This window comes from Phascolarctos cinereus, unplaced genomic scaffold (genome assembly GCF_003287225.1).
Source record: "Phascolarctos cinereus isolate Bilbo 61053 unplaced genomic scaffold, phaCin_HiC Scaffold_4;HRSCAF=312, whole genome shotgun sequence".
In the NCBI taxonomy this organism is placed as follows: domain Eukaryota; kingdom Metazoa; phylum Chordata; class Mammalia; order Diprotodontia; family Phascolarctidae; genus Phascolarctos; species Phascolarctos cinereus.
Genome location: NW_027555847.1, coordinates 650,846,386 through 650,868,931, shown reverse-complemented (window position 1 = coordinate 650,868,931; position 22,546 = coordinate 650,846,386). Strand labels below are relative to the sequence as shown.

Below are 22,546 nucleotides of genomic sequence, written 5' to 3'. Positions count from 1 at the left end.
GACAGGGGCAAAATCCTGCTTAGCCCAGCTCAGGGATAGCTCAAAGAGACACTCAACCAGCAGCTGGGCAGTATTTGGAAGTGAACTTAGTGGAGCGTCCAGGGCCTGGGGTAGGCCGGGGGAAATGTTTGTACTTCTATTCCTCCTGTGTCTTCTCAGTAAATCCCTTTTGTAAAAGTTAATTAATGTTAATTGGTTAAATGAAACTGGGGCTTTAATTATTGGTGGTTAATAGTGGAGAGAACATAATGGACTGGAGGCTTGAAATGATTGCATTAGAGAAGAATCACCCTGCCCCTGGAATTGTAAGGGGAAGATATAAAGGCATTCTGACTTGTCAGTGTGAGTATGAGCTGGAATGAAGATCTCCAGAGCTTTACAAAGCATGCCCTGGAGTTTGTACCGATTTCCCTAGCAGGAGCTTCTTCCCACTTTTATTGCTTCTGCATTCACTTTTACAGCTTTCCTAGCTTGCTTCTTCTACCCTGCTCTGGCTTTCTTTTAGTGCATTTCTCGACTAGAAAGCTTACTTGGTTGTTTTTTTTCCTTCAGGTTTTTTATCATCAGTATGTGTTTGGTTTTTTTTTTTTTTAGCTATTTGATGGAATTTATGTGGGAGAGCTGGGCTTCTTTTTCATGATGTCATCTCAATTGGTAGTCCTTACAATTTCCTAAATGTCCTGAATTAGTTTTGAGGAGCTTCAGATTCAGGATTCAGCATGAATGGGTCTCTGACTACAATACTGCTGATTGTACCTTTACCAAAATCATCAAAGGGGATAGGTACATAATTATCAAGGATACATAATGAAAGTATGATTCAGCTCCACATGCCTCCCTAGTTTCTCATGGAGGCAACGCCTTAATCCTGATGGTCAGGTCAGAAGACCAATGATTTCCTCACAGACTGCTTTATCCTTCAGATGCTCGATGCCATAACAGCCTGGGGACCTTTGAATAATTGTCTGAACAAAGAAGATTTCTTAAGACACCTATCCAAACATGGCCATCAAAGCAAGTATTAAGATTATATGTCTTAGGGGCAGCTAGGCGGCACAGTGGATAGAGCACCAGCGCTGAAGTCAGGAGGACCTAAGTTGAAATCCAGCCTCAGACCAAACACTTGACACTTACTAGCTGTGTGACCCTGGGCAAGTCATTTAACCCCAATTGCCAAAAAAAAAAAAGATTATATGTCTTAATGATCCTTTCAACCTTCCAGGGCGCTATGTGTCCTAAGGAGAAACCAATCCATACTCCGACTTAGGGCTAGGTACCCTTTAACAGACTGCAGTTTCCCTTCTGGATATGAGAGGGTATTCAAAACCCCAGGAAGCCAGGAAGCCTGAGTCACTTTTCCAACCACCACAGTAGTACTTGTAGTTATAAAGTATTTTTCTCCTTGTTCTCAGGTCATAGGCTAGGAGATAAAATCCTGAAAAAATATTAAAATATGGGCATTATTACCTTTTGGTTCCAGCCTCCCAACCTTTTAAGTAGTTTACTGTCAGTTATCTTCCTTTGGCACCCATAGATTTAGACACAAAATAGGAGTTCATTTCATCTTTATTTTTTTAAATTAAATTAATTTATTTTTCATTTTCAACATTCAACATTAGATTTTGAGTTCTAAATTTTCCTTCTCCCTTCCCTTCCCTTCCCTTCCCTTCCCCCAAGATGGCATGCAATCTGATATGGGCTATACATGTACAATCATATTAAACATATCTCCATGTTAGTCATGTTGTGAAAAAATCAGAACAAAAGGGAAAAACCATGACAAAAAAAAAAGAGAAAATAGTATGCTTCAATCTGCATTCAGACTCCACAGTTCTTTCTCTGGATGTGGATAGCATTTTCTATCATGAGTCTTTTGGAATTGTCTTAGATCATTGCATTGCTGAGAAGAGCTAAGTCTATCAAAGTTGGTCATCGCACAATGTTGCTGTTACTGTTCTCCTGGTTCTGCTCACTTCACTCAGCATCAAACCATACAAGTCTTTCCAGGTTTTTCTGAAGTCTGCCTGCTCATCATTTCTTATGGAACAATAGTATCCCGTTACATTCATATACCACAATTTGTTCAGCCATTCCCCAATTGACGGGCATACCCTTCATTTGCAATTCTTGGCCATCACAAAAAGAGCTACTATAAATATTTTTGTACATGTGGGTCCTTTTCCCATTTGTATGATTTCTTTGGGATACAATCCTAGAAGTGCTATTGCTGGGTCAAAGGGTATGCACAATTTTATAGCCCTTTGGGCATAGTTCCAAATTGCTCTCCAGAATGGTTGGATCAGTTCACAACTCCACTAACAATGCATTAGTGTTCCAATTTTCCCACATCTTCTCCAACATTTGTCATTTTCCTATTTTGTCATGTTACCCAATCTGATAGGTGTGATGTGGTACCTCAGAGTTGTTTTAATTTGCATTTCTCTAATCAATAGTAATTTAGAACATTTTTTCATATGACTATAGATAGCTTTAATTTTTTCCTCTGAAAACTGCCTGTTCATATCCTTTGACCACTTATCAACTGGGGAATGACTTATATTCCTATAAATTTGACTCAGTTCTCTATATATTTTAGAAATGAGACCTTTTTCAGAGACTATAAAAATTGGCTCCATATTTCTGCTTCCCTTCTAATCTTGTTTGCATTGACTTTGTGCAAAAACTTTTCAATTTAATATAATCAAAATCATCCGTTTTGCATTTCATCATGTTCTCTGTCTCTTGTTTGGTCATAAATTCTTCTTCTCCATAGATCTGACAGGTAAACTATTCCTTGCTCTCCTAGTCTGCTTACATTATCAGCCTTTATATCTAAATCATGTGCCAATTTTGACTTTATTTTGGCATAGGGTGTAAGATGTTGGTCTATGCCTAGTTTCTGCCATACTATTTTCCAGTTTTCCCAGCAGTTTTTGTCAGACAGTGAGTTCTTATCCCAGAAGGTGGAATCTTTGGGTTTATCAAACAGAAGTTGGAATCTTTGGGTTTATCAAACAGTTGATTAGTATAGTCATTGTCTACTGTGTCATGTACCTAACCTGTTCCACTGATCTACCACTCTATTTCTTAGCCAGTACCAAGTAGTTTTGATGACTGCTGCTTTATAATAGTTTTAGATCTGGTACGTCATTTCATCTTTAATGTACATAGAATAAAAACTAAAAAGAAAATATATCTATTCTCCTCTGATAAAGTGATGACAGTCATTGCTATCTCTTCCTTTGGGTCCATTTCCCACCTGGATCTTCAGTCTCCAAGCACTGACACTCAAGGCATATACAGAAATGGGAAGAAGGAAAAGGCTTTCCCTTCCTTCCAGGTATAAAAGACTATGGAGAGAGAAAACACTACACATGTCCCCATCCCCCTCTTCCAGCAGGGACAAAAGCAGGAATCATCTTAGTTTATTTAGCTGATTCTGGATTGCAGATAATCATGTCTATCCAGGTTATCCTAAGACCCTATGTCCCTGCTTCTGCACAGTTTTGGCTTGTTCCTGTCACCACAGAAGTTGCAGTGAAGGATAAAGTCTTAGACACTGCCAGTGTCTCTGACTTGACCTTCAGACCATTCTAAGTTTTATTACTACTGAATCTACTCATACAACATACCAAGCTTTTGTATTCATGCTCCATTGCCCATTGCTTCCTTCTTGTGCATATTTCTTTATTTTTTTAAAATCTCATTTAAATACCTTTTTGTAAATACCACCTTTATTTGCAAATATATCTTTCCCCCTTCCAACACAGCACTCTAGATTTTAAAAATTATTTTTGCTGGAGAGTTCCCTGTCCATTAACATGTCTTTTTAGGACTGACCTCCTTTTTACCTTTTAAAAAAGTGAATCATTATTTGTCAAAGTTCACTATTCATTTTTTAATGAATGAATGCTGACAGTTAAAAGCACATTGCATCTGTGTCACTATTTCTTCATATTCAAGCTGAATCACGCATGAATTACTTACTAGATGAACATGTTTTCATTAAGCTTAACATTAATTCAGAATCTTTCATAAGCTGAAACCCAAATTTTAAAAAATCAACAATCGACAGATTAAGAAACAAGTATACCAACAATTCAATCCTACCATGACACAGGGAAAGGCCAATGAAACAACCACATTGTAAATTTCTTTTTTGGTACTGTACTGTCAGGACATTTATTCTGGAGTACAAGTACTCCAGACAAAATACTGTATACCATTCAGTTGTTTCATCTGAAAAGAAATCTTTTTCTTCAATGTGAAACCATAGGATATAGGAATACTCCTTTTGCAGCCTCAACCAATGCATATGCCTTTTAAGTTTTAAGGCCACTTTTCCCTGCCTTCCATTTTTTAAATATTGTCTTCCTAAATCAAAGAGGCCATGCAGATGCAAAGGAGGTCACTTCTCTTCAATCTGAACTGGTGCACGCTCTGGTGGGAGAATGGATTCCAAACGCTGCCAGCGTTTGGGAGGCCACAGAATATGGGTGGCATGGGCATGAAGAAGTCCCAGGGAAACTGGCCCAAAAGCGTTACTGTCAAAGCTGTGTCCATGATGATCGCCTTCCACCCACATGTGGCCACGTGGGACTTTCACATACCTATTCTTATGCCCCATTGTTTTGATAATGTCTCCTTCAAGAGCAATCACTCTTTTGATGATCTTCTGCTCTGGGTTTTTGGGAGATACCAATGACACAATATCACCACGCTGCACTTCATAATTCCTAACTTTCCAGTGGTTCAAAAGCACCACATCAGATGAATGGCTTCCCCCAGGATTCAAAGAAGGCTGCATCGAAGCTCCTTCCACTCTCGCTACACAGGCCACTTGATCTAAGAAAGTTACTGTTACAGGCACAGCAACAAAGAAACCTTTCAAAAAGGCCTTCATATATCTTCGCCCAAAACCTTGTGCCGGCATCATACTCGTCCTCCTGATCTTCCTTGGAAAGAAGGAGAAGTGGTTATTTTGGTGCCCTTTCCCAGAATATAGTTCAGTCTTGGGGGTGGGGTGGGGATGAGCTTTCACACCTTTCCCACTTCCTGTTTATCAGAATCGTTTTTTTCTTTGTGTCTTCAGAATTTCATTCTTGAGAGCTTTTCATTGCTCCTGGGGGTGACTTGGTAGAATTTTAGTTCAGGGAATCCTACCTATCCTTTCTCTGAAACCCTTTGTTTTCTGCTTTCTCTAATCTAGAGCATCCATCAGAGTATGTTCCAATTTGTCTTCTCTCATAAATTCTAAGATGGAATTGTCACTGCCTCCCTGAAGTTCCCACCATGTCTACCCCAGCAAACTATTTTCTCTTTTGGTCAGAATAAGGTCCAGAATACGTTTTCTTCCTTGGGTCCTCCAGTTTTTGAATGGTGAAGTGATCATTAAGGCAAGCCAAGAAATTTGGGCAGAGGGGCTTCAGAGGCAGGTTTTTTTTCCAGTAGATTCTCATTCTTGATGCCTCTCTTCCCCTTCCCCTCTTATGCTTCTCCCTTCCCTCCCCGTTTTCTCCCCTCCCTCTTTCTCTCCCATTCTCCCTTCCCTTTCCCTAGTTTTCCTCCATCCCTCCTTTCTTCTCCCTCTTTTTTTCTCCCTCTCCCTCCCCATTTTCTCTCTTCTCTCCCCCTTCTTTCTTATCCTTTCTCTTCTTTCCGGTCTTTCTCTCTCCTCTTTTTCTCTCTCCCCTGTTTCTTTCCTCTCCTCTCTTCCCTTTCTCTTTCCTCTCCCCCTTTTCTCTTTCCTCTCTTCCTTCTTCTCTCTCCTCTCTTCCTTCTTCTCTCTCCACTCCTCTCTTGTCTCTCCTCTCCTCCCCCTCCCCCTCCTCTCTCCAGTTCCCTCAGTCGCCCTGGTCCCCCCACTCCCACTTAATTTTCCTACTTTGTGAGGTCGGTTCGCTCCCAGTGCCCTTCAGACCGCTAGACGGGTTACCGAGGGGCCGAGTCCTCCCTGCATCCCAGAGCGTCGCCGGAAGTGCGACGGGGGCGGGGCGGAAGAGGGGGAACACTTCCTGCCTGAGGCCCGGTCGGAGGAGTCGGGTTGCTGTGTGAAGCCGGAGGGGTCTCTGGCCCCAAAACGGCCTAGGCTCCGCATGCGGGATCTTGCTCCGTGCGGGCCGAGGAGGACGGGAGTCCCTCTGCCCGTCCAACTCCCGGCGCTTACAGGACACGACTTCCTGTGGGGGCGTGGTCGGACAGCCCCGCCCCTTCTCCTGGCCCCGCCTCTCTTTCCCTAAGGCTCTAAGCCTCTTCCTCCTCAGCTGGGGCATTTAGGTGAATTCTGGGCTAGGGCTCCCTGCTGAATGACTGACTCCCCGTATGGTGTAGGGGTCAGTCCCTCCCCCTCCTTAGGCCTCAGTTTCTCCATTTGCGAGATGAGGGGGTCGGAGGGCCATTGAGACTGTCAGTGTCAATATTGTCGATGTCATTGTCAGAAGCTTAGAACCCGCCAGGCTAAAGCTCACTTCATGAAAAGTGCTTGAGAGAGGTGCAGACCAAAGGCCTAGTGAGGCCAGAGTGATGCAGGGAGGTGTGGCCTGGAGGAGCTCTTGTCAGAGCTTGGCTTTCATGATGATTGGGATGGGGTTTCAGAAACGGAGAGAGCTTAAAAGAGGAACTGTTCACAATCCGGTTTGGGTAGAGCTAGAACTCTAGAAGAATGTAAGCTTCTGGCTGTTGGGGACCCTCCCTCCCTCCCTGTCTTACTGCCTGCCTTCCTTCCTCCCTCCCTTCTTTCCTTCCTCTCTCCCTTCTTTCCTTCCTCTCTCCCTTCTTTCCTCCTTCTCTCCTCCTCTCCCTTCTTTCCTCCTTCCCTCCTTTCCATCTTCCCTCTCTCCCTCTCTTCCTTTCCTTCCTTAGTCATTTGCCTCTAGCATGGTGTATTAATAAATGCTTGGTGGATAAATGAATGAATTTCAGAAAGGCTTTGAAAGCTAGACTAAGCACCTTTGATGAACAGTTTTTATTAGAGCAACAGCATGATGAGATCCTTGTCAAGGACAGTTAGTCCAGGAGGTATCAAGGATAGATTGGACTCGATTGCCTATTATCATATACAAGAGGGAACAGATCATTTACAATCATACACACCTACATTTATATAGTATAAGGACTGTCTTCACTAGGAAAAGTGACAATTATAGGAAAGGTGGGAATCATTTATATCTATAATGATTAAAAAACAAAGCTTCTTGACACATATAAAGAAGAAAATTCATTTCAGAGGCTACTGTGGCTAATTTCCTTAATTGTTGGTCAGCATCTACCTTTCCGTGCTATTTTCTGCATTCCAGAAGGAAATGCCTGTCCTTCTTTAACCCTTGCAGATAATTCTCTACTCTGAAGCTTTGACTGAATGATAATGTCTTTCCTAACCTATTTTCAACTTACTGTGATTTTAATCATCCTCAGGTCCCCATCTGTGCATAAAGACGGGAGTCTTCACAGTGTGACAAGATCTGTGGAGGCAGCTCAGAAGTCAGTGCCTTCTCTACCTGCCATTGGCTTCCCTTCATCTGGAACACCTCTTGGACTTCAGCATCAGAAGGGTCTGCTCCACTTCCATGATGTTCAACATGGTACTCACCCCTTTGTGTCTAAGCTCCCTCAGAATATTTTTAAATTGTGAGGTCTTCTACTCCAGGCCCTCTATAAAATCCTGACAACTCAGACATCTAGCTTTCACCTGGATACCTTTATTAACATATAGTTCACTAAACTACAAGATATCTCATTCTGATTTTTTAGTAAACCTATGATAACATTAGTGATCACCCCTTATTCAAGTTTTTGTAAGTCATTAGTTTAATAATCTTAGAGTTCTGCCAGTGTTTAATGTTAAACTAATGAATTTATAGATCTCAGAATCCAGTTATTTTCCCTTTTTTGAAAATTAAGACAGTATTTTCCTCCTTTCAGCTTTCAATCCCATCTCTAATCTTTCAAAATTTTCCAGATTAGTGATAACACTAATCAAAAACAAAAAGAAAACTTGAGCAATTGGCAAGTGACTTAAGGAAGACTCTCTTACTATGATGGAAATAAAACTCAAAATGCTATCTGAGCATTTTATTTGCTGACACATATTTTGGAGGGCTTTTAATAATATGAATTACTTGTTTTTCTTAACTCCTGGATAAACTTTGTTTTATAGCCATTTCCTAGAAGTCAGTAACAAAGATGGATTTTCTTTTGGTTTAGATTTCTAGTATTGTAGAACTAGACAGGGCCTTAGAGGGCATCTAGTTCCACTTCCAAATTATTTACAAATGAAAAAAAAAAACGAGAACAAAACAAAAAACAAAAAAGGGGGCAGCTAGATGATGGCAGTGGATAGAGCTTGGGCCTTGGATGCAGGAGGGCCTGAGTTCAAATATGACCTGAGACACTTGACACTTACTGGCTGTGTGACCCTAGGCAAGTCACTTAACCCCATTGCCTAGCCAAAAAACCAAAACACAACAAAAAAACAAAACAAAAAAAGCCAAATTATTTACAAATGAGAAAGCTGCAACCTAGAGAGATGACATATTCAAAACTGCTCAGGAATTAGTAACAGAGACAGGACTGAATAGGTAACTTAAGGGTTATACAGGGCTTTATAGGTATTATCTCATTGTATCTTCACAGCACTGCTTTGAAGTAGGGGCTAATTATCATCCCCTGGTCTACTGTCTTTTCCCACTCCTGTCTTTGTATTAAACTCCAAATTGTTGGAATCTTGGTCAGTAGCGGCAAAAATCCCTTCCCTACCAGTTGACTGCTGAGCAACTCCTTTATGATTCTAAAACTGCACGATCAAAAGGTTTTGGCTTATTCAGAAAACTTTCCTCAATACCTTCCCCCGATGAGGTGTTCCTTCCTGCTGTGCTGATAACGTAAATGCCTCACTGGCTTTTTACTTCTTCAATCACATTTAATATTTCTAGCATAGTCTCATTTTGTATATAAGATGGTCTTTGCTAGTTTCCCAATTATTCCATTTTTATTATTCATGTATGGAATTTCTGCCCACAGAGATGCTATTGAATACTTTTCTTTTAGTGAAATATTTACACTGAATGATTATTCTTTTCTCTGTATACAATTCTACAACTGTTTTCCCTTCTTCCTTATTTTCATCAGTCTGTAATGTGTAATCTCTGTATCTGATGAATTATTCTCCTCAAACTAAATCTCACATGCAAATCATATGACTTAATTGTTAAATGTTTGCCTAAACTGTATTTGAATCTTCTTGTAGAGAAACATTCACATTATAAAATTTAAAGTGGCAAAAAAGACTTAGAGGTCATCTAGGCCACCCTCTCATAGGAATATTTTCTACTACAGTCTTTTTTTTTTTTTAAGGCAATTAGGGTTGAGTGACTTGCCCAAGGTCACACAGCTAGTAAGTGTCAAGTGTTGGGTCTGAGGTCGGATTTGAACTCAGGTCCTCCTGACTTCAGGGCTGGTGCTCTATCCACTGCGCCACCTAGCTGCCACCTACTACATTCTTGATAAATGATTACTTAACCTTGGCTATAATATCTCCAGTGATAGGCTACCCACTGACTCCTAGAGCCACTTCCATTTTTGGACTGCTGTATTGATAAGAATTTTTTTTTTCTTATGGAAAGCTGGCATTTGTCTCACTGTAATTTCCACTTACTGGTTCGAATTTTGCCTTCCAAAGATATCTAGTCCATCCCTCCTAATTCTTCTCTTCTCCAAACTAAATATACTCAGGTCTCTTAACTGCAAATATAATTTATATGTTAACAGACCTGTCACCATCCTGATCAGATCCTTCCCATGGACTCATTTGAATTTGTTAATGTCTCTCTTAAAAGGTGGAATTGAACAGATTCTGATGTTTGGTCAGCTTACATGATCACTAAACAACCAATCACTGGAGAAATGCTGTTTAATAGTTGAAGTAAAAATAAAAACCAATTGGGTAATGAGAAGAAATTAATCTATCTGGCAGTGAGGTGGGTGGATTCCAGGTAAGCTTCAGGGTATTATGGAAAGAGCTCTGGATTTGGCAGCGGAGTGGCACAGTGGATATAACCCTGAGTCAGGAAGATCTGAGTTTGAATATTACCCCCACTTAATATCTGTGTGACCCTGGGAAAAGTCACTTAAGCTCTTTGTACCTCAGTTTCCTCTTCTGTAAAGTGGACATAACAATAACACCTATCTCTCAAGTTGTTGTGAGGATCAGATTAGATAATTTGTAGAGTGTTTTGCAAACTTTATAACATGATATAAATGCTAAATCCTAGCTATTTGGAGTCTTTTCCCTTCAGAAATGCTAATTTGTTAGATTGGGGAAATGCTATAGACATAGTTTACTTACATCTTTGCAAAACATTTGATAAGTTTCTTATACTCTTGTTGAAAAGATGGAGAGAAATGGGCCAGAACATTGTAGGATGAGGTAGATATGGGTCTGATTGAATGACCCATAGGATCATGGATTTAGAGCAGGAAGGGATCATAGAGGTCATCAAGTGTGACTGTACAGATTAGGAAACTGAGTCTGATCACTTGCCTCCTAAGTGTCTGAGGCAGGATTCAAATGTAGAGTAGTCTGATTAGCAGTTCAATGCCAGCTCGGAAGGGAGTGCTTCTGGGATCTGTGTCCAGCCCCTTGCTGTGTATCAATGACTTAGATAGAACACTGTAGATTGTGTGCCTCTAAAATCTGCAAATGACATAAAGCTGGAGGATTAGCTCACATACTGACTGGCATCAGGGTTCAAAAAGATCTTGATGAGCTGGGACTTTGAACAAATCAACATGAAATTGAATAGCAATACATTCCAAGCTTTATGCTTGGGTTTAAAGAATCAACTTCACAATTCAAGGTGGCTAGTCAGCAAGTCTCGGAGTTTCAGTGGGCTTCAAAATCAATGTGAGTCAGCAGTGTGATACAGAATCCAAGAACATCAATCTAATTTCTGACTACATTAAGGAAAGCTTAGTGTCCAGGAATAGGGCCTTGTACTCTGCCTTGGTCAGACTGTACCTGGAATATTGTGTTCAGTTCTGGACATCACAGTCTAAGCCACAAGCTGATACCTTATGAGAACTGATTTAAGGAACTGGAATATTAAGCATGAAGAAAAGTTACGTAGAGAAAATAATAATTATCTTAAAGTACTTCAGGGCCCAGTATGTGGAAGAAAGAATAGACCTGTTTTGTTGGGCACCAACGGGCCCACCTAGGCATAATAGATTCAATTTTAGGTGCCATGTTTTAGGAAGTGCATTTTAGTCAGTTGAAACACAAACATCTTGATTCCAAAGTTGATTATTTTAATGCAAAAATAATCAGTGGAAGTTGCACAGAAGCAGATTTTAGCTGTGTGTAAGGAAAATTTACCTAACAATCAGATCTGTTGAAAAGTGGAGTGGGCTGACTAGGAGGTAGTGGGTCCCCTCTAACTTGAGGTCTTCTAGTAAAGCCATAACGAGGATTCTGGTTCAGCTCAAGATTTGATCAGATGAATTCTGAAGTCTTGCTTTGCTCTGTGGTTCTCTGATTCTTTGAAGGTGTTTGTGTTGTATGCATTTAGGCAAGTCACAGAATTGCCTTCCCACTCTGAAGATCTGTAAAATGTTATTAATCATACCTGTACTTGTTATGTCTCCGAGCTGTCCTGTAGATCAAATTAGGCACTGCATGCAAAATGTTTTGTACCCAAATATCATTTGGTACTCTGGTACATAGTGTAACTTCTTATCGTTCTCATATTTTCCTCCATATTTCTTCTCAACAGAACGTTGGAGGCCCCTCTACCTTCTACAAAGATCAGCCTGTGCCTCTGTACTTAAGAGCTCTCCTTTGATTTTTAGGTTAAAAACCATGTAACCATCTTGGGTTTTTATGCCAGCAGCCCAGGGATTTCCTTTGGGAAATAGCTTGCAGACCTAGACCCTCCACTCCTGATGATTATTGAACTTTCCTCCATCCCAGAGCTCTGCGTGTCTCTGGGCTAAATCACATGCAACAGACAATACCATTCTTGGGGTCCTGGCCTTCATTCTCCTGCTTAGCAATCACTTTATTCACAAGGACTTCCTGACCACTGGTCAGTGATATCATTGGTGCCTAAGTGTAGAACAACCAGCTGTCCTCCCTTCTCTATATCCTGGAAAGCTTGTTTTCTTTGCCCTAGCTGCCCATTCACTCATTGTGACTCAGGATCATCAGAAAACAGTAGTCTATGCTTGCAAGGAGATGGTTGAAGATAAACAGTCCTCCTAATTAGTTTTAAAAATTTTATTTTTATCTTTTGTTTTTATATCACCTACATTTACACATATACCTCTTCTCCCTCACCTCTCCAGAGAGCCATCCTTTGTAACAAAGAATGAAAATGAAGGGGGGCAGGAGGAGAAAAAGCAGTTAAGTAAAACTGCTGGCTAATTATTAATAAATATTAATAATGGTGACAGATCCCTTGATAGTTGTAGATTTATCTAGTCATTTAATGTGTATTTTCAGCCACCTCTTTTTGTTAGAAGTTAAGTAATGAACATCTTCTACAAATAGGTACTGTATTCAATCATTCCTACTAGAATTATGGATTTAAAGAGGGAACAGATCTCTGCAATCATCTAGGAAACCGAGGCCACTGAGGGGAAGTGACTTGTCCAAAGGCACACCAAGTTATAGGCAGCAGCCCTGGGCCCTCTGACTCCAAATCCTAGTGCTCTTTCCATTACACCTCGCTTCCATGCTGAGTCTCTCTCTGAAGCAGCAGTAATGTGTTGTTTTAGGAGGTGGCAACCTTTGAAGATGTGGCTGTGTATCTCACACGTGACGAATGGGGTCTTCTTGAACCTGCTCAGCGAGACCTGTACAGGGACGTGATGCTGGAGAATTATGGAAACTTTATCTCACTGGGTAAGAAAGAGCTAGTTGGTAATACCTCCTGAACTATCTTCCTTCTAGGAACACAGTCAGGAACCCCCATCAGGGATTACTGGATCTTGCCACACTTTCCTATCCTATTAGCTGGGTCATCTTTTTGACCTTGTGGTTTTTTTTTTTCTTTTTTATTATCATGAACTTGACCAACATAAAAAACCATGAACATTTCCATAAACAAAGAACAGAAAAAGAGGATTGTATATGAAACCATCAGTCTTTACTAAAGTATATGTTAAATTTAACATGGTAGTGTCAACACTGCCCTGCTTGTTTGTGTCCCATTGTGAACTTCTGTTCTCTTCTGTGTATTTTTTAAATGTTTCATTGATGCATTTTTCTTTTTCCATCACTATCACTACTCCTCTACTCTACCCTCATTCTCCTCTCCCCCATTAAAACTTTTCCTTGTAACAAATAAATCAAGCAAAAGAAATTCACACGTTGCTTGTATATGAAAATGTACATCTCATTCTGTACTTCCGATTTTTCACATCTCTGCCAAGTGATGGGAAGCATGATTCAGCATCTGATATCTGGAATCATGATTGGTCATTTCATCGATCAGAGTTCTCAAGTCCTTTAAAATTGTTTTCCTTTATAGTATTGTAGTCATTGTATAAATTGTTCTTCTGGTTCTTCTCACTTCACTCTGCATCAGCTCCTGCAAGTCATCCTCAGTTTCTTTGAAACTTTTTGCCATTTCTTCAATGTGCAATAATGTTTCATTACATTCACATTTCATTATTTGTTCAACCATTCTCAACTATGGAAATAAGTTTGTTTACAGTTCTTTAGTGGAACAAAAGAGTTGCTGCAAATGTTTTTGTACATATAGAACCTTTACTCCTGTCTTGGATCTCTGTGGTGTATCTGGGGCTCTTTTTAACTCTTCCCATCCACTGCATGCTGACTTAGGACACTGGAGACACCTCTAAGAGACAACTGATTTCCTAGCATGAACTTTAATTGACCACATTCCATTTTCTTTCTCATGAAAAGGATTTCTAGGCTCCAAGCCTGATGTTATCTCTCAGCTGGAACGAGGGGAAGAATCCTGGGTCCTGGACATTGAGAAGCCTGAGGAAAGGGAGCTCTCAAGTAGGAAGGGAGCTTACAGAGGTGAGTTGGGAAGAACTTGGCAAAAGACAGAAATAAGAGCACATGTTTTGTAGTAAGGTGTACAATTTGAAACGTCAGGGGAGGATTTCTCTTTAATGGTTCAGAAACCTCAGAGGCAGACTTTCAGACTGGAGCCTGATTAGCATAGTTGGGCACCAAACACCATTCCTGGTTGCCTTCTTACTCATTCTGACTCACACCACTTCACAGCTCTATTAGCAAAGTTAAACCTAATACACAACCTCCCAAGAATTCCTCAGTGTCCAGGGGGACACGTAGATAGGATGTCTCTTTTTGGTTTCAAAACCGTCAGGGCAAACCTTAGAAAAGGAACACAAACTCATACATCAGGTAAAAAGAAATGGGATTTCCAAACTATTGTGGGTGGAGAATTCAGAATTCACAAAGCTTTCCTGTTGTAATGACTGTCCATCTCAAATACTGTTGGTTTTTATCAACTGAGCTGATTCTGTCTTCGGGAGTGAGGATTTAGTTGTGGAGGGTATATCCGCTTCACATTTAGGAAGTTGTTCCTCCTCTGCTATTGTGCACCAGTGAGCATCTTCAGTTCTGCTTATGCCTTTATGAAAACCACCTTCACCATTGGAGTGTGTGTGTGGGGGCGGAGGAGGGGTGTCTCCTCCTGGTGATTTGCCCTGGAGCAATGAGAAACAATGCTCATTGATCATTTCTCAGCTGCTTTAGCAACCACTCAGGTCTTTTGCTTTTCTGGATTGGCTATGACTTTTGCTGGCTGCTAATAATCATTCATATGTTGTACCTGCAGAAACAGGGGAACTCCTTCCCTTTCCCCATTTTTGAGTTGTTTTTTGGCCAAATACAGTTCTTACTCCCAGTTATCTCCCAATTTCAGGTATTCCAATCTATGCTGTCAGCCCCCATCCTCCTTGACCCACAGACTTCTTTTCTCAAATTCCCTTAAATCTCATCTCTTCTACCTTGCCACTCTCCATTATTTTCATTCTTTGTCCACCTGTGACCTTCAGGTTCATTTATTCCATATCTGTCTCATCCTATCTCTTATTCAGATTTTTTTGGCATCACTGGTGAAACAACCCATTTATTTGACAGGTTATCCTGTCTCTCCCAGACATTTCTGCCACCAATGTTGCCATCTTATTATTCCATTCGTGTGAATTCAGTATTTCTATTCTATAGGAGTTTACTTTCTCCTCAAAAGAACAAGACACAATATTTGCACTTTTGCTTTGTTTCAGGTTATAAGAAAAAATCCAAGGAAAAGTTGTCTCTAAGACAGGAAGTTGCTAAAGGGAGAAAAATATATAAAAATGCATCAGTGAAGTACCCAAGGGATACTTCCCAGGTCTTGGACGTTGGAGAAGACTATGTAAAGGAAAGCAGTTTAGAGGAGCAGATTAGAAACGTCAGGGGAAAGAAACATAGTAAATCCATTTCCAAACAAATGCTTGTCTTACAACAGAAAACAACTGAAGGAGAGAAAGGCCAGGAACTTAATGAATTTGGTAGACTGGTCAGCTGTAGCTCAAACGATGTTACAAATCAAAGAATTCATAAAAAAGAAAGAAGCTACAAGTGTGATACTTGTGGTCAGAATTTTGTACGTCATTCAGCCCTTATTCAGCATCAGAGAATTCATACTGGAGAAAAGCCCTATGAATGTGATGACTGTGGGAAAGCCTTTAGTCGAAGCTCAGATGTAAGAAAACATCAGAGAATTCATAATGGAGAGAAACCTTATGAATGTAATCTGTGTGGTAGAGCCTTCAGTCATGGCTCACATCTTACACGACATCAGAAGATGCATACTGGAAAGAAACCTTTTGAATGTAATGAATGTGGGAAAGCCTTCAGTGAGAACTCGGATCTTATTCTACATGAGATAGTTCATACTGGAGAGAAACCTCATGTTTGTAACAAATGTGGGAAAGCTTTCCGTCGGAAATCATACTGCATTCGACATGAGAGAGTGCACATTGGAGTGAAACCTTACAAATGTAATGACTGTGGGAAAGCCTTCACTCAGTCCTCAAGTTTTATTCAGCACCAGAGAGTTCATACTGGTGAGAAACCCTATGAATGTAAGGAATGTGGCAAAGCTTTCAGTCAAAGCTCACATCTTACTGAACATAAGAAAATTCATACTGGGGAAAAACCTTTTAAATGTAGTGAATGTGGGAAAGCCTTCAGCTACATCAAAGGTTTTAGTCAGCACATGATAATTCATAGTGGAGAAAAACCCTATGAATGTAGTGAATGTAAGAAAGCCTTCAGTCGCCATTCTCTCCTCATTCGTCATCAGAGAGCTCACACTGGAGAAAAACCATATGAATGTAATGAATGTGGAAAAGCTTTCAGTAGACGGTCAGTCCTTAAGGAACATCTGAGAATTCATACTGGGGAAAAACCATATGTATGTAATGAGTGTGGGAAGACCTTTAGTCGGAGTTCTCACCTAATCCAGCATCAGAGAACTCATACTGGGGAGAAGCCATATGAATGTAATGAGTGTCAGAAAGCTTTTAGTCGAAGTTCAGATTTCTTAAAACATCAGAGGATTCATGCTGGAGAGAAACCTTATGAATGTAATAAGTGTGGGAAAGCCTTCAGTCAAAATTCATATCTTATTCGACATGAAAAAATTCATTCTGGTTGAAAACTCAATAAGTATAATGAATATGAGAGAGCCTTTATGTGAGGATCAAATGAAATAATATTTGAAAGCACTTAGCACAGTGCCTGGCATAGAGAAGGTGCTGTATAAATGTTTATTTCCTTCTCTTTCCTCCTTGAGTAAGAGCTCGTAAATATTAGTGAAGTCACATAGACAAGAAACAATTTAAGTGAAATTAATGTGTGATAGTCTTCAATTAGTTTACAGATTTTATTTGGCAGCAGAGGACATATTGAAAAAAAAGTCTTATAAGTGTAATAAATGTGGAATAGTCTTCAACAAAAATCCACTCCTTGAATATCATAGACATCATATTGGCCAGTTGTTTTTGTTTGTTTATTTTTTAATATAATGAATATGGGAAAGCCTTTACTTAACATTACACTAGTTTTAGGTGCATCAGATAATTCATTCAGGAGAGAAATTTTGTGAATGTGAAAAATACATCAGTTGCTATTCAGTCCTTGTGCTAGATCAAATAATCTCTAGTAGAGAGAAGACATTTTCTTTATCAAACATTGCAGAAAACATATTAAAAATCCATCTAAATGTTGTAAATATGAAAAACATTCAGTTACCTTTCAGTCCTTAATTGAGATCAGTGTTCACACCAGAGGCAAAACTGCTTAAACAGGAGGATAGGAAAGCTCATAAGAGGAGCGTAGCCTTTAATGAATATCCAATAATTCAAACTAGGGAGAAATAAAACAAAAGTAATAATTGTGGGCAAGCTTTTAATGAGTACTTCATATTTATATAATATCAGAACTTTGATACTAGAGAGAGAGAGAGAGAGAGACTATATGAATGTGAGAAAGCCTTTTTTCCTCCAGGTATTTTCATTAACATAAGAGAACTGGTAACAGTTAATTCATGAATATGTTGAGTTTTGGGAACTTTGTGGATCTCAGAGAATGTATTTAGAGTCACAGACCTTTGTAAGCTTTTTGAGAGTACTGATTAAGTTTTTCTTAATTCTATTGACATAGCATCTAGCCTTCCACTGTCTGGACAGGCAATAAAGAATAGTGCTTATTTATTAAATGATTAAAATGATGGTTGTGCTGAAAGCTTTCAGTAATAGCTTCTTTCATAACCACAATGTGAGAGTTCCAGTAACTAATATCCAGTAAACACTTATTAAGCATCTACTGTGTTCCAGGCACTGTGCTAAATGCTGGGGATACAATTAATAAAAAGAAAGCAGTCCCTGCCCCCATGGAACTTATAGTCAGGGATCACAGTCAAAGAATTCCCCTTATTAATTAAAAGCTTGCTGTCCTTCAGAAAATGGCATGGATTGCATAAAAATAACCTGACTTTGTCCCTATAGGCTTAATCCAGAAGAATCTTTTATTCTCTCTGACTAAAGATGTTAGTGTTATTACTGGTGATGGGCAGAGTTGGAATGACTTATGTATTGGAGAGCATCTGAAATCTCATGTGTTGGGCCATATCCAAATGGTAAATATTCTTTGGGCCTTTGAGTATTCTATGCTGGAGAGAGTGTGAGGAGTTAGGGCTGGAGATATAAGTCAAATTTCTCCGTATTCAATAAGCATTTTCCCTCTGGTATTAATTGAAATCCTATGAGTGGGCCTTGAATAAGTGAATTTAGAGGGTGGAGAATAGAGGGCCCAAGGCTGAAATTTCGGTGAGCCGACATTTGGAGGGGTAGTAAGAAAGGAGTAGTTAGATATACCAAGAAAAGTCAGAGTCAATTGAATGTGAGAGATGGAAGGGGCTTAGTGATAAGTCTAATTGCTCTTCTTTTGTGTATGAGAAAATGGCCTTAGAGAGGGGATACATCTATAAATACAAGCTAATTTGAGAGAGGGACATTAATAACAGGAGATGGACGATGAAGCATTTTCAGGGAGTAGGTGCCTCAACTCTTGAAGTCTGAGAGGTGATCATAAGTAATGAGTGCCTTCAAGACATGGGGATGACTTGTGCAGAAGATGCATCCCCATTTTATAGATTAGGAAACAGATTCAGTGAGATGGAGTATCAGAATCATAGTCATACAAATGAAGGGGAATTTAAAGGTTATCTGGTCCAAACCCCCTCACAAACTGATACAGCAAAAGGTGGAATGATTTAACTGAAGCCATACCAGTAGCATACGATAGGCAGGATTTGAACTCGGGTTCTCTGACTTCAGTTGCAGTGTTTTTTTCTGCAGTATTATATATGTCTAGTGGCCTTTTCTCAGTCTTCTGCCTTCTTGAACTTTCTGTAGCATTTCACACCATCGTCTCCTAGATATCTCTCCTACCTGTTTGAGCTCTCTTCAGTCAGGCTTCCTTTGCTGGTTGTTTATGCATATCATGCCCATTGTCTATGAGGGTCTCCCAAAGCTCTGTCCTGGGCCGCCTTCTCTCATGGGTTCAATTCTCATTTCTGTGCAGATGATTCCCATATATATAAAATCCAATCCCAGTCTCCTGGGTACCAGTCACCTTTTGAACATTTCAGGATGTTTTAGGAGACATCTCAAAATCAACATGTTTTAAAGAGAACTCATTTTCTTTACCTCCAAACCCTCCCCTCTTCTGAACTTCCCTATTATTGTCAAGGGTACTGCCATCTTCACAATCACCTGACTTGGTGTCATCTCTGACTCCTGTTACCTCACATATCCAGCGCACTACCTGATCTTGTCATTTCTATCTTTACATCTCTCATGCATTACCCTTCTGTTCACTCACACAGTCACCCTAGTTCAGGCCTTAATCATATCAAGTAGTGTATTGCAATGGCCTTCTAACTGGTTTCCTTGCCTCATCTCTCTCCATCTTCCACTCATCTACCAAAGTCATCTTCCTAAAGTGTAGATCTGGCCATGTCATCCCACTACTCAGTAAACTCCAGCAGCTGCTTATTGCCTCCAAAATCAAATACAAACTCCTCTGTTTAACACTTAAAGTTCTTCATAACCTGGTCCCTTCCTACCTTTCTATTAATCTTATACTTACTCTCCATTTGCTGTTCTCCCCCAGCCCCCACTCCATCTCTGGTCCTAGTTCATCATGCCTGGGATTCTCCCCTTCCTTACCTCCATCTCTTGGTTTTACTGGTTTCCTTAAGACTTAGCTCAAATCCCACCTTCAGGAGACTTTCCCCTAAGATTTTTTTTACCACTTGGCTGCTCTCCTGGACTTCATGATCTCCAGAAACTCATTCTTTTTCAAAATGAAAATAACTCTGAAGCTTACCCCTCTTTGGTACTACCACCTACCCCTGAGATCCCTCCCACCTTCCTTCTAGTTGGTGAGGGCAGACAGTATCCACTGAAGACCTCCTCCCAGGTCCTCCACTATTTAAGGAGGGCTTTCAGGGCATTCACCTGGTCATTTCCCACCCAGTTGCTCTTCTGGACTTTGTGATCTCCAGAAATTCATCACTTGGCAAAATGAAACCAGTTCTGTAACTAACACTTGCATGGATCATTTCCCACCATGACTGCAGTACTTTATCATAGCCCTTCTCCTTTTCATCTTCTTTTTATATGTTGTCTTCCCTCATTAGATTGTGAACTCCTTGAAGGCAGGGACTGTTTTATACCTTTCTTTGCATCCCCAGCACTTAGCATAGTAGGCACTTAATAAATGTTTATTGACTCTTACTCTGAGATTACTTTCTATTTATTCTATGTCTCTTGTATGGGTAAACTAGGTGGTGAAGTGGATAGAGTTCTGAGCCTGGAGTCAGGAAGACTCATTTTTCTGAGTTCAAATCTGACCTCAGACACATACTAACTGTGTGACCCTGGACAAGGTACTTACCCCTGTTTGCCTCAGTTTCCTCTGGAAAATGTGCTGGAAAAGGAAATGGCAAACTAGTATTTTTGCCAAGAAAACCTCAAATGTGGTCACAAAGAGTCAGACCCGACTGAAAACAACTACACATATAATTAAGTGATTTACAGTGGTTTCTCCCCTGTTAGAATGTGGGCTTCTTGAGGGCAGAAACTGTTTTTGACTTTTTTTTTGTATCCCCAGGCCCAAGTGCCTGGCCTATAGGAAGTGCTAAATAAATGCTTACTGACTAAACTGACTAAAGATTCTTAGGCCTTTGGAGGTGAACAAGTGAATTCCAGGTATGGAGCAGCCTGTACAAAGGTAAGGAAGTAGGATATGGGATACTCGTGTAACAGTGGTAAACCTGTCTCCCACTGCCTGAAGGCCAGGTGTGTTAGATTTCATCTCTCCTCCAGGGTTTTCTTGTACCCTTAAGGGAATCTGGGGGTGTCTAGGCTCCCTGCCAATGGCTCCATCCCCTGCTGATGGTGCTACCCCCAAGTGTAGGGCATGGTCCCCTGCATCACAATTTCATTTACCCACTAACAGATTCGTTTTTACAAAGGAACATTTACTTCAAAAGGTGAAAATATACAAACTTATCCCTGATATAGGCATCACCACTCTCTTCTCTTATACCTCAGTTTCTGATTTATAGCTTAGTTCATTTCCTATAGGGCCATTCCAGTTCCAAGTCCAAAAACTAGTCTGGACCCTGTGCAGGGCTGGCTGCAACTCCAACTTCCAAGTCTACTGCTGGCACCTGAAATTGAGAAGGATAAACAACACAGAACAGAAAAAAACAAACCAAAACAAAAATCACCCCAGGCTGATTTTTCAGAGGTGGGGTAAAAGAGAAAAAAAAGAAGGAAGTCTTTCCCTTCTCACTAGTTCAGTTCATGGTGCTCACACTGGGTGAACTGTGATCTTCACCTTTTCGAGGCAGTAGGAAAGGGAAGGGGGGGGAGGTGAAGGAAGAGAGAGAGAGAGAGAACATGCTCAAGGGCATAAGTTTTTTAACACAGTCCTCGTCCCAAACTCAGAACAGTCTTCTGTAGTCTCTGGGAAGGCATAAGCAGTGTCCTTTTACTTGCTTTCACCAGTGCCATACAGTAAAGTCCCCAAATAGCTAATGTTAACATCATATACAATCCCACATATAAAAATGAAAATCAAAATTATCACCAAATAAAAATTGCAGACTCAACAAAGTAAACATTTTTACTAGTTTGCCAAATATTTCTGCTAGCTTAGCTTTACAAGGCCTTTTTCAACCTAAAAGCAAAAGAGCAAAGACAAAGAAACCTGGTCCACGCTGAGCTTTCCAAACTACATGGAGCTCTCCCCACAGGGATTTGGGACCTGGAGTCAACATGGCAAAGCTCCATTCTCAAATGAGAAAACTGCCCTGGGTGGAAACTTCCATCGATTCCCTTAGTATATAAGGTCATCCAAATGGGATTGATGGAATCCTAATAAAGCTGCCTCCAGCCTCAATATTTTAAGTTCCTTATGGGCATCACTGAACAGCAGGCATGTCCTGATTTGACCACACAATCTGGCTTTAACCACACCATGGGCCTCCAGACCCACTATCCCTAATATGCCTCACTAGAACAGCAGGCAAGTCCATGTGATGGAATCTTAGCCACTGCCCCTAGATAGCCATTGGCCCAGACTCAATATTCTAATTCCTGCATATTTCTCACAGAAACAGCAGGTGTGCTCATGCACTCAACTACAACCACATCCATCTAACTTCAGACAGGACCACGATAGCCAGTCAATCAGAAAGCAGCACCACCAGGATGCCTGAGCAGGGTGTGAACCCCAGAACAATAGAAAGGGCTTTCCCAAAGTAGGTGCCTGTGCAGTAATAGCAAAAGCTGTCCTTTAGGTGAACTTATGACATAGAGAGGTTCATTATAATATCATTATCATACGTACATGCCTCCCCCCCAAGGATTTTTCTGTATGCATTGTGGTGTAATCACATGCACAGTTCCACTGAGGCTGGGATCCCTC

The 22,546-nt window shown here is 40.4% G+C and overlaps 2 protein-coding genes across 3 annotated transcripts; one reads left to right on the top strand and one right to left on the bottom strand.

Moving 5' to 3' along the window:
* Positions 1 to 1,548: 1,548 nt before the first annotated feature.
* On the bottom strand, positions 1,549 to 5,987 carry LOC110214199 (mitochondrial inner membrane protease subunit 2). 2 transcript variants are annotated; one of them, XM_020994985.2, is made up of 2 exons: positions 5,885 to 5,987; positions 1,549 to 4,955 (listed from the first exon to the last, which is right to left on the bottom strand). In XM_020994985.2, the coding sequence occupies exon 2, from the start codon at positions 4,934 to 4,936 to the stop codon at positions 4,409 to 4,411; it is 528 nt and encodes a 175-aa protein (XP_020850644.1). In that variant the 5' UTR covers positions 4,937 to 4,955; positions 5,885 to 5,987; the 3' UTR covers positions 1,549 to 4,408. The 2 variants fall into 2 exon arrangements, with proteins under 2 accessions (XP_020850644.1, XP_078009921.1); XM_078153795.1 differs by having other exon boundaries at positions 1,549 to 4,951.
* Positions 5,988 to 6,174: 187 nt separating this feature from the next.
* LOC110214192 (uncharacterized) lies at positions 6,175 to 20,346 on the top strand. Its single transcript, XM_020994973.2, has 5 exons — positions 6,175 to 6,276; positions 7,414 to 7,580; positions 12,772 to 12,898; positions 13,925 to 14,044; positions 15,283 to 20,346. The coding sequence occupies exons 2-5, from the start codon at positions 7,566 to 7,568 to the stop codon at positions 16,698 to 16,700; spliced, it is 1,680 nt and encodes a 559-aa protein (XP_020850632.1). The 5' UTR covers positions 6,175 to 6,276; positions 7,414 to 7,565; the 3' UTR covers positions 16,701 to 20,346.
* The last annotated feature ends 2,200 nt before the right edge of the window (positions 20,347 to 22,546 follow it).

What these genes read in the sequence shown, in the direction of transcription:
- LOC110214199 (XM_020994985.2), bottom strand. Translation starts at nt 4,936, where the DNA reads ATGATGCCGGCACAAGGTTTTGGGCGAAGATATATGAAGGCCTTTTTG.
- LOC110214192 (XM_020994973.2), top strand. An exon ending in TGGAAACTTTATCTCACTGG is followed by an intron (nt 12,899 to 13,924) that starts GTAAGAAAGAGC and finishes TCTCATGAAAAG; the next exon opens with GATTTCTAGGCTCCAAGCCT. An exon ending in TAGGAAGGGAGCTTACAGAG is followed by an intron (nt 14,045 to 15,282) that starts GTGAGTTGGGAA and finishes GCTTTGTTTCAG; the next exon opens with GTTATAAGAAAAAATCCAAG.